Source organism: Mus caroli, chromosome 10, assembly GCF_900094665.2.
Source record: "Mus caroli chromosome 10, CAROLI_EIJ_v1.1, whole genome shotgun sequence".
In the NCBI taxonomy this organism is placed as follows: domain Eukaryota; kingdom Metazoa; phylum Chordata; class Mammalia; order Rodentia; family Muridae; genus Mus; species Mus caroli.
The window spans coordinates 121247938-121258947 of NC_034579.1; the positions used below are offsets into that span (position 1 = coordinate 121247938).

Here is an 11010-nt window from a genome sequence, read left to right on the forward strand (position 1 = left end):
ATCAGTAGGAACCCTATTGCTATGAAAACTGAGTGGCACATCACAGCACACATCCCTATGTAGTTCTCATAGTCTTTTTGTGGCTTCGATTGAGGTCGAGGATAAGTGGGGACATCCCTCCAACATACTCCCACAAATAGGTTCTAGCCTGAGGATGGGGGTGGGGTGGTGAGTGGAGAAATCTGGGCCTGCTTATGTGGTTGGGTTTTTTTCTGAGATGCCCAGGCCCCTCTTAGGCTTGCTGCTAGGAAAGCTTTGGTAGAACTAATGGCACAGAGAAGGCCTGGTGATACATTGAATTCTGTGACTCAAGCAAGATTTCTTGCTACCCCTGGCTCTGCCTTGTGAGTTGTGCTGTAGGCATGTGGGAAGCTTTTTTTTTTTTTTTTTCCCTCATAGTGGACTCTGTTTGAAACATTTAACTACAATGGGAAGCTACCAGTTTGATTTTGGTAATACAGTTGAGGCACCCCAGATTAGAGTGCTATAAAATAAAACTCTGGCTGGATCATTTCAATGTGTAGACTTTTCATTTTGTGGGGGCTGTGTTCTTGCAGTCTTTGGGACTTCGTCATATCCAGCTCTGTGAGTTCTAAACACCCTCAGTTTCCCAGCCTCAGTCCATCCTCCAGCTCCAAGTCCTGGCCATCATCCCCTGTGCCTGACTGCTCCTCATTTTGTCAGTCCTTTGACTCTTAGAGCCAGCCTCCTCTTGTTCTCCCTGGTGTGGACATGGTGGCGCTCGGTGGGGGGGGAGGGGAGAGCTCACCATGGGACTATTGAACTCTTTGACTGCTTTTATTTTTCTTTTTTCAGGTTCAAGTGCTGGATTGTGTCATGTGACCGTCCCAAAACTCAGAGCACCCTTTGGCCATCTTTGCCCTCTGTCACATAACTTGAAAACTGCCTGATGGCCTTTTTGCAATGGTTCCTTCCTGGAAACCTTGATTTCATTGAAGAAGTCCCTTTCCTGGCATTCCAGTTCCCCTGTCAGCCCATACTCCTCAGACACCCTTAACAAACAAAGGCAATCACACACATGATGTAACAAATACACAAAGAATTACACTAATAATATGTTCAGAGGAGCACTGGCCAGTCCACACAGGTAGTGTGGGAAGAGGTGCTAGCTCCCACTGAGCGCTAGGCCATATCCTCAAGCCTCTTAGGGGATAGAAAAGACCAGGAAACGGGGGCTTAACTCAGGTGTATATTCATAAGACAACCCCTTCCCCCCCATACTTGGTATTAATAAAGAGGCAATAATTGAAGTGTAATGCCCCAGCTCTAAACTATGGAGAGTTTACCTGGTACCTAATTGTCCAACCCTTACCCTTTCCAAGATCAAGAGGCATTTGACTTTGGAGGAGAGAAAGCTTTTTTTTTTTTTTTTGCTTTTCTGTTCCTCTCTTCCACCAGGATAGCATGATTGATGTTGATGGTCAAATGTATCTTGTTCTTTAAGATGGGGTAGAAAAAAAAAAAAAAGGATGAGGAATGGCTAGAGAGGAGAGGCTTGGGACTAGCTGCTACTAATGGGAAGTGGGTGGAAAGGCTTAAGAACCCTTGTCCGTTTCTCTCATCTCCTGTCCTCACTATGAGAACAGGAGTTAGGGCTAAGGATAGTCACATACCTTTGTCCTTTCTATGGTCTGGCCCAAGTGAGAGAAACGTGCTCTTAGGAAGTATAGACCTTCCTGGTCAGGCTTCAGTTCAGTCCTGTTTCTACCAGACCATAACTGCTTGTTCTATTAGTAATCATTTGCTGTGATCTCCCCTTCTTCCCCCCATCCTCTTAAGACTCTTGTCTAGAGCCAAGAGGCCACTGCTGAGGTATGGTTAGGGTGTGGAGATTTTTTAATTCCTTGGCTTCAGGCGTTGTCCAGCTGAGAAGCAGAGGGGTACTTGTCCTCTGAAGCCTGTGACTCCTTTAAGCCTCACATCTCTTCACCGCCGTTGCGGTGCCCTGGTTATCTAGTTCCACAGCGAGAGGTATTTTATGTCCATAAAGTGCCCGTGGTAAGTGCTCAGAATTCATCTCTTGGCTGTGGCGGGTGCTGCTGCTTCTCGTTCCATCAAAGGGAAGAAACTGAGGCACAGTGAGTCCAGAGGAAGGGGGGGTCAGGATTGTGGGAGGAATGAATGGGTGACTTGAAGTGGCAACTAGTATCTTGCCTGCTTCCCAAGCCTTCCACACCAAGGAGTCTCCACCCTCTCCCGTCCTCTGCTGTCACTGGCCTTGTCACATGCCTTTCCCTATTGTACTGTCCCCTTGTGCATCCAGGTACTGCTATATTCCAAAAATAAGGTAAAAATTATAGACACTCTGCTCCCTTGTTCTCCCTTCTTCCACCCTGAGCTTTGGGTTAGGGGGACTAAAATGCCCCCCTTCAGAATCCCTTCCACCTTGGTCTGCTGGCTGTATTCCCTAGCCTAGAGCAGTGATTTGGATTCAAATGCCCTGTAACCTTCAGCCTCTTTACTATTTTCATGACCCTTAACCCTTCCCAGACCTGGGGGACTCTGGGATTTTTAATTTTTATTGACCTGAAGATAGAGGCTGAGAGCAGGGGCATTCCACAGGCTCTTTGGTCTCTTGGCTGAGGGGAATTTGGGGATAAGTAGACTATACCCTCTGGCTAAATAATGCCTCGAATAAGGTAGGCCTGAGGGGTAGTTTAGTAGCTCTCATAGATCCCGGATGTTGAGGTCACCCCCCCACCCCACCCCCAGCTTTAAAGTCTGAACTTCTGTTTCCATGACCACTCAGTTCAACCCGTTTGCCTCGAGAACGTTGGTCAGGGTGATTATGGGTTAGAAACCTCAATGTGTCAGCCCTCTTGCCCTTTACCCCCATTCCCAACCCTGGAGGCTTAATACAAGTGCTTAAGTAGATTGGTATTGGGGAAGAGCAGGGTTTGGGGAATAAGGGACCAATGGGGCACAGTGGGCAAGGTCCCTCCCATTCCAGTAAAGCCAAATACCAAAAAACAAAGTCACAATAAATAAATAAATTAAAAAAAAACCCTCCCAGGTCCTTACTTTGCCCCATCCTCATTCCACTTCCGGCTGCTACTGGAAGGAGAGAGGGAAAAAGCTAAGAATGGACTCTGACTTACTCCTACTGAGTTATCAGGGAAACTCCCCCAAACTATACCAAGCCTCTCACCTTGCTGTGGAAAAACAGGCTTGGGGCAGGGCTCTCTGCTTACTCCCATTTCAATCTCTCTACTTGTCTGCTTAGTCTCTAATCTTTTTGCCTCTCTGATCCTTTGCTTTCTCAGTGTTCTGTCTGTCCTCTTGTCTCTATCCATCCATCTTCTTCCTCTGTCCCTACATCTGTCTTCTTGCCAAACCTTCTCACCTGCAAATCTCAGATACATTCCACCCTGACTGCCCTTCTTTTCTCCCAACCCCTCACCCCTCCATTCCCACCTGCCTCCCTCTGTTGTATTGCACACTGCTTGGTCAGGGAACAAGGTGTGATGTTCATGGGAAGAGGTTGGGGAGGGGCACTCTAGGGCTTGAGGAATGGGGACCAGGGCTGGGGTTCTTGGGGTAGGGTCTGAGGGAGGCATCCACTGTAGCCCACACCTTAGGAGCAGCCACATCGATCCACCACCATGCCAGGGATCTTGCCGTAGATAATCTGCTGCTTGTCATTGAAGTAGAGCATGTTGATTGGGGACATCTTGGTAGGGGTGCAGCAGGGCCCAGCAGAGCCTCTTGGGTTGGCCTGTTGCACCAAGTGGGTGTGTGGATACTTTTGCATGAACATGTATTCGCACTGGCCGGAGCAGTAGTTGGCCTTGTAGCGCTTAGGTGCGATGATCCAGTCCCAGCCAAAAGCCTCAAAGTCCACTGTGAGAGGATATCGGCAGCAGCGGGACTCACTCGAGTGTTCATCGCAGTCCAGGCCTAGGTTCCGCCGGGACCTTTTTGTGTTCTCTAGGACTCGAAGCTCCATGAAAGGATGCTGAGGGTCAGGGAGAGGGGAAAGAGATGTGACATAACCCTCAACAATGTCTCTTACCTCTTACTTTCCTACATCTCAACAACAGGAGCATCAGACCAGAAACCATAACCTCTTGGCTTGTTTACAGCTCCCACCCAGACATTGTGCGCACTTCTCTTGACATCTAGACGTCTCTCCTGTTCACTTTCCCTAATTCTTCCTTTTCTGGCAATGTGACCTCATCAGATTCTTAGCCCAGGGCCTTGTCAAGGGCCAGGTTCTGTTTTGTTTTGAGGTGGGCTCTCATGTTGCTCAGGTTGACCTCAGATTTGCTATGTAGCAAAGGTAACAGTCTAGAGCTCCTGGCCCTCCTGTCTGGCCTCCCTACTGCGAGGATTAGATAACACCGCGCCCAAGGGTCAGCTTTGTGTTCCCACGGATCTCCCACTAACTGATACCTTCACCCCAAATCCAGTTTTAGTTTTCAGCTGTCATCCGGCTTAAATCCCTGAAAAGTGATAGTCGCTACCCCACCTCCTCTGAAATTAGTTCCTGGCCCCAACCACCACATTCCTGATCTACTTTTTCTAACCCCCATCTCTTGGGGACAGGTTATACACATCCTCCACCACCACTTCAGGCCCCCTGCTCACCAGCCCCTCAGCTCCTGGCCCCAAGGAGGTGACAGCCAGGTCTGTGCCACTGGGATCAAAGGCGTTGATCTCGATTCCCCAGTTGCTCTGTGGCTGGCGAAACCAGCTGTGTAGCACTTGCTTGAAGTCGATGCTCTGCCAGTGGCCGGAACGTGAGTGTAGCTCAATCTTTAGTGAACGGATACGGATGTGTCGCCGGCCTCCACCCCCTCCCCCTGCGGTCCCTTCCCCAGTTAGGGGTTTCAGTCGTAAGATCTGCAGGTAGACTGTGGCTGGGCGGGGCACAGGCCGAAGGTACACCCACAGTTGGGCCTTCAGTACCTTGGTGAACATCACCTTGGGGCTGAAGTGGAAATGACAGCAGAGAGGGCTGCCATCTGTCTGCACTGCAGGGTCCGCTGATAAGAGAGAAGGGGGCACAACATCAGAAAAGAGTATCTGTGGAGGGAAGGGTTCAGCAGCCCCGGTGGCTTTAGCATATTCTTCTCAGCCTGCTTTCCAATTCTTCTTTACCCTTCTGTGCCTGTATTGTTGGCTACTATGTCTCTGGTACCTAAAATTATCTCATCACTAGGATGATGAATCTGTTAGGCCTTACTGATCTATACTATCCCCTATAACATTTCTCCTAGCACAAAGGATCCCTCTGCTAAGATAGCTGTGGAGTCTACCTCCATCTGAGGCCTTCCCTGCCCCAGTGCTTCTCAGCTGGTCTCTAATGCTCTTTGCTGCACCTGCTGTCCTCAAGCTACCTTACCCGGTTCATCTAATGAGCAGGTGGAGCCCGGCAGCCCACTCCCCTGAAAAAGCAAAGGAGGCATCAGAGGAAATAACCCAGGGTCCTTGAGAGATGGGTTTATAAAGTAAGTCAGAGCAGATCTAGGCTCCTGATTCCCAGTAGCACATCCTTCAGAATGGAGCTACCAAGCATTTCCTGTGATTCTGACTCCCCATTCTGTGTCCTCTGCTGCTTCCTCACTGCCAGCGGAGACACTCAGCTTTTGAGGAAGGGAAAGCTCAGAGTGTCCTACTTGCCCAGAGTATCAGAAACCATATTCAACACATTGCGTCAACTATAAGCAGCCATATCTCCTCCCTTGACCCCCCTTTGTTTGCTCAATGCAGTGCCTCTAACTTTACAAAGTTAACGTCCCAACTTTACATTTTAGCCACTTTCCATGGTTCAAGATCCTAAGGAGTCTCCAGGAAGGTTCTCAGTATGTCCCTTTGCTTTCCTTAAGCTCTTCTCAGCCTTTGTTTTGAGACATGAGTTTGTTAAGTGTCTCTGACTGTCCCTAGATAGCCCATGCTAGTCTCAGCTCATAGCAGTTTTCCTGTCTCATCTTCCCAGGTGTTGAGATTACAGTATGTACCACTATGCCCAGCTTTTCCTGACCTCTTTAAGTGGGTGAGAGATGCCCTAAATTATATCCTTTGGACAGTCATGTTCATTCTCTAGATAGGAAGAATCTGGAATGAGGTTGTTCCAGAGCCTTGTAAGTAATGGTGAAGTCTAGGTCCCTGTCTGTCACACCCAAGTATTACCATCTGCATAACCATGGAGAACATGGTTATGCATCTGTTGTCATCTGTTAGCTCTCCATCACCCCAGGAAGAGGACTCTGAGTGTGACGAGGAAGAAAGTATGTACTGACTACTGAGAACAGGACACACCATGCCCTCCCGCAGCATCCAAGATCCCCGTGTTCTGACACTTACTCATGTAAGGTAGAATACGGATGAGGAATGGAAATGCAGAGATCAGGATGTGACAGTAAGCCAGATGCACACTGCATCTGATTGCAGCACAGCTGTGCGTGTGAGCGCATGTATGCACATACTCATGTGGGTGTTACTGGGGAGCAAACCTTGGGCCTCACACCTGCTAGGCAAGAACCCCACCCCTGAGCTTCATTCTCTTTCTCCTAATTTTGAGACAGGGTTGCCCAAGGCTGGCCTTGTACTCTGTACTTCAGGAAGGCTTTGGACTTCATAAATTCCTGCCTCAGGCTCCTGAGTAGTTGGGATTACATGCTGGTACCACCAGGTCCAGCTGAATTATCGGTTTCTTGTCATTAGATACTCATCTCTGTGAGGGTTGATGTCCTGAGAATATTTTATCACCATTGTAGTTTCTGTGGCTCCCGTCATGTCAAGCAGTGAATACACGTTGAATGGCAGGTTCTTCCCAGACTCTTCTGGCAACAATGAAAGGTTTAACCATGTGCCTGGGTTTGTTGCCTGGTACCTAACCTTAGCCACTATACTTCTGAGGGACATACAGATAATTCTGTGCATTAAATAATGTGAAAAATAATAATAGCTTCCCAATAAATGTTCATTTTATAAACTAAACATCCCTCTTAAGGCTGAGACAGGGTCATGGGATATCCTTCTTAAGTCTGCTTCCTTCGGACAAAGGTTCCTCTGTTGCTGCCCCAGGGAATCCACATATACATCTGTGTATCTGCAGTCATGTTTCTAGGGGACAAGATGTAAGGAAAGGAAGAGGTTGAAGATGATAAGGTAAGAATGAAGAGACAGAATGAAGACAAGTTAGACCAAGACCAGCAGAGGAACGGACGGAACAAGTAGATCACAGTAATGAGAGCAAATGTTTGGGAAGTGGAAACACTGTAGACTGGACTGAGGTGAATAAGGTAAGAGGGCAAAGGTGGGACCCTTGTGGGGCAAAGAAGAGATGGAAAGGTGCAGAAGAAGGAACAAAGAAGCAGGTAAAGCTATGGAGCTCTGGTGGGGAGGGGAAGGGGCCACATCTGTGTTGGATTGATTTGGTTGGTGGCAGGCAGCAGGTCAGGTTTAGGAGGCGGTGCTGGTGGGGGAGAGAGGTCACTGCACTATTTTCAGCAAAGGCCCAACCCCCTCTCTGCCTACAGCCTCCACCCCACCACACACCCTCTCCCAACTCAGGCTGGATGGCCCAGGGGCAGGAGGTTGGGTGAGAGGGCAGGGGCCTCTTAGCGTGCACAGGAGAGACAAACTGAGGGGCTGGGCTTGGCTCCTAGAAGAGCAGGGGGCTGGGTTCCCAGGGATGAAGGCTGGGGTGGGAGAGTAAGAGGGTAGAGGGAACTAGGGCAGGCCGAACAGCCTAGGAAAGGTGGGGGCTGGGGTCCGGGGTTGGCTGGGGGAGGGGAGGCAGGGGGAGGGGAGCAGAGGCCATCTCTGCTGACAAACACCTCCCCCGATTAGCAGAGCACAAGTCTCTTATTAAAGCGGGTCCCTGGGGATTAGACTATAAAAGTCTCTTTTTCCTTTTCCCCCCTCTCCTCTCTCCCTCCCCTCCCCTCTACTCCCCCTCCCTCTCTTAAGGTCGCAGCTAGACTCTTAAAGGGGAAGTACAATACCTGGTTTGAAACCCAGTTCCTGGGTTACCTAAGTCCTGGAGTGGCACTAAAATGGAAGTCAGGGTGAGACCCAACTTCATCTACTGGTACAGTCCCACCCCCAGGCTTAATGGCTACTGCCCAATTTGTGCATTCAGAGTCCCTTCACTTCCTGCTGCTCCCCACTACCAGAGTTAATTCTGGACTCAAGCCTTCTGGTTACAGGAGGCTAGGGATAGTGAAGGGCAACGGGAAGCCTACAGCTGGGTCACTCACCCTGGAAATACACACTTTACATCAAACAGAGCAGAGTATCTTTTCTCTATATATCCTGCATCTTCCAGAAAAATTTAAGTCATTCATAATTTCCCTACAACTGTTTTCTAGAATCCTTTCCCCATCCTTGCCCTTAGTCAATCAAAGACTGACCCTGGTTTCCAAAAGTAGAAGCAATAAGAACAAGGGAGCCTGAGAACCCAAGATCAGATCTCCGTGTGCACACACACACACACACACACACACACACACACAGTTTCCTGGCTCTTTGAGTTTTCTTTACAATCCTAACCAAGTTGGAGTTGAATTCTGCAGAAACTGGGTGGCAGTGCCAGGTTCTCAACCTTCCAGATGCACACCTGGGTTCCTGTACCTCTACCATGGGGGTGGGCCACTAGGATTTCCCGCAACCCCCAGCTTTTTATGACCCATCTGCCAATAAACCAGCCCCCCCTTCTGTTCAGAGCCATAAAACCAAAGGAGGGGGGCTTGCCAAACCACTAGGGAATAGAGAAAGCCTGGTTCCCTGGAGTTGGGGGGGGGGGAGGACTACAGTCAGTGGGGGAGGGGAAAGGGAGTCACCTGACCCTAGGGAGAGGAGGCAGTGGGGGCGGTAGTATTGGCCTGGATTTTCCAGGCCATAAAATTTCAAAGCCGCTCCTGTCTATCAGAGTGTTCATCCTCCGTTTGGCCAGGGGCTCGGATGCCTGGGTTCTCCCATCCCCCTCATCTAGTTCTTTCTCCCTGGGTCTTCTTTGGCTCCAGCTGTGGGTAGGACAGGGAGTGAGCACGCTAAGATGAGAGTAACCAAATGATACTCGCTAAGTGGCAAGCGCAGTGGAGTTGAGTTATTTGAGCTCTTTCCGTACCAGGAAGGAACAGCTCTTCTAGGTCCTAGGGGATACCCAGTGCGAGATCAGGTGCAGAAAGGAGAGGTGTCAGCTGGGTCGCTGAGACGTACACCGGGTTTGAGTCCTATGCCTTGGCGTTAGAGGAACACTTAGTTTTTCCGCAAGCCGGTGGGCGCCTTCCGGAGCACCGGGCAAGGAGTTGATGCTGGTGCCAGAGCAGTGGTAAGATGGCACTGCGGCCCAGCTGAGACTGCACGGGTCACGGAAGCTCCCTACCTAGCGCTCCAGAAAAGTCACTGTAGGGTGCCAGTTTCTAGGACTACTTCAACTTGAATCTTTTTCTCACAAGGGGTGGGAAGCAATAGCTCACAACCTTCCTGGTTTGGCCCCCCTCCCCCAACGCGCCATCCTCACCCCCCACCCCACCCCAGAACGGGGCGTGCACTCAACTCCGCTGCCCATCTTCTCCGCTCAAAAAAGTTGTGTGGAGTGGCCCGGCTCCCCAATCCGTCAAGTTTTCGTAGAAAGGGCTTCCGGGTCCTTCCCGGACTGCACCGCACCGCGCGCACCCCGCAGCCCACTTACTCTCCTGGGCCATGCTTATGACCGTCTCGGTGGTAGCGTGGTACTCGTCCTCTTCCAAGAAGTCCTCGGGCTGCAGCGCGTCGCCTTGGAAGTCGTGCAGATCCAGGATCTGCTGCAGCGGCGGCGCCTTGGGCAGCAGCTGCTTCACTACCTCCCGGCTGATGTTGGGCGCCTCCTTGAGCCGCAGTTTGCTCAGGATCTGCGACTTGATGCTCTCCAGGCGCAGCTCGCGGCTGTGCTGCCGCCACACGCACACGGGGCAGCCGTCCGGCTCCGGCGCAGCGGACGGGGCCGGCCGGCTCGAGCGCTCCCCCCCGACCCCGGCCGCCGCCGCCGCTGCCGCCGCCGCCGCCGCCGCGGGGCCCTCGGCCGCCTCCCCCCGGGGCCGCAGCTCCAGGGCGAGGAGCAGGAAGCCCAGCAGCAGCGGGGCCGCGAGCACCATGCTGCAGGGGAGGGGAGGACTGGGGGGCGGGGACGCCGGAGTCCCGCGGGGAGGGGGCGGAGGGAAGAGGGAGGAGGAGGGGGTCCGGGCGGCGCGGGATTGGGGGCTGCCCGGCCGAGGGGGGGCCGGGGGCCGGGGGCGGCGGGCGCACGGGCGGGGCGGGCGGGCGGCCGGGGCGGGCGGCTGGGGGGGCCCAAGCCCGGGCCGGGCCCTTTATAGCCCCGGCCCCCGTGTCGTCAGCGGCCGCGATTGGCTGCGGAGCCAACAAAAGAGGTAGCGCTGTCATCCGAGGCGAGAGAGGGAGCCGGAGAGAACCGAGGAAAAGAGAGAGAGAGAGAGAGAGAGAGAGAGAGAGAGAGAGAGAGAGAGAGAGAGAGAGAGAGAGAGAACACGAGCGAGCACGGGTCCAGAGAAAGATGAAGAGACCGAAAGATGAGGGGGAGGGGGGTGGAGAGGCCGGGAGGGACCGAGTCAGAGAGATCGGGGACAGACGGAGCGATGGGTAGGGGTTGGGGGTGGGGGAAGAGGCAGATCCAAAGATACCCAGATAGGAAGGGAAGAGGGAGAGACAAAAGAGAGAAAAGAAGTCACAGAAGGGAGAGACTTAGCTAGAGAGCAAGACCGAAGACTGAAGACGACCAGAAAAACTAGTGGGACAGTTAAGAGTGGAGAGAGTCAAAGACAAAGGTAGAGCGCAAAGAGGGGTGGCTAACCGAATTCTACGGAGTCGAACAGGAGAAAGCAGGAGAGGTGGGCAAGAGAACGGATGGGTTAGAGGGAGCTGATGGTACACTGCGCGAGAGGGAAGAGGCAGAGACGGGATACCTTGGAGGTAGCAGCCCCTGAGGAGGCAGGTGCAGAGAAAGGACCAGGGGAGGAAGTAACACACACAAGCCAGCCTTGG

The 11010-nt window shown here is 52.0% G+C and overlaps 1 protein-coding gene across 1 annotated transcript; it reads right to left on the minus strand.

Annotated features, from left to right (window-relative positions):
* Positions 1-1451: 1451 nt before the first annotated feature.
* On the minus strand, positions 1452-10133 carry Gdf11 (growth differentiation factor 11). Its single transcript, XM_021175132.2, has 3 exons — positions 9665-10133; positions 4609-5006; positions 1452-3976 (listed from the first exon to the last, which is right to left on the minus strand). The coding sequence occupies exons 1-3, from the start codon at positions 10104-10106 to the stop codon at positions 3596-3598; spliced, it is 1221 nt and encodes a 406-aa protein (XP_021030791.1). The 5' UTR covers positions 10107-10133; the 3' UTR covers positions 1452-3595.
* Positions 10134-11010: the final 877 nt, after the last annotated feature.

Excerpts from the sequence above, each read along its gene's own strand:
- Gdf11 (XM_021175132.2), bottom strand. The coding sequence starts at position 10,106 with ATGGTGCTCGCGGCCCCGCTGCTGCTGGGCTTCCTGCTCCTCGCCCTG. Across the intron at positions 5,007-9,664 it reads CATAAGCATGGCCCAGGAGA|CGGACCCTGCAGTGCAGACA; the intron begins GTAAGTGGGCTG and ends CTCTCTTATCAG. Across the intron at positions 3,977-4,608 it reads GGCCAGGAGCTGAGGGGCTG|CATCCTTTCATGGAGCTTCG; the intron begins GTGAGCAGGGGG and ends CCTGACCCTCAG.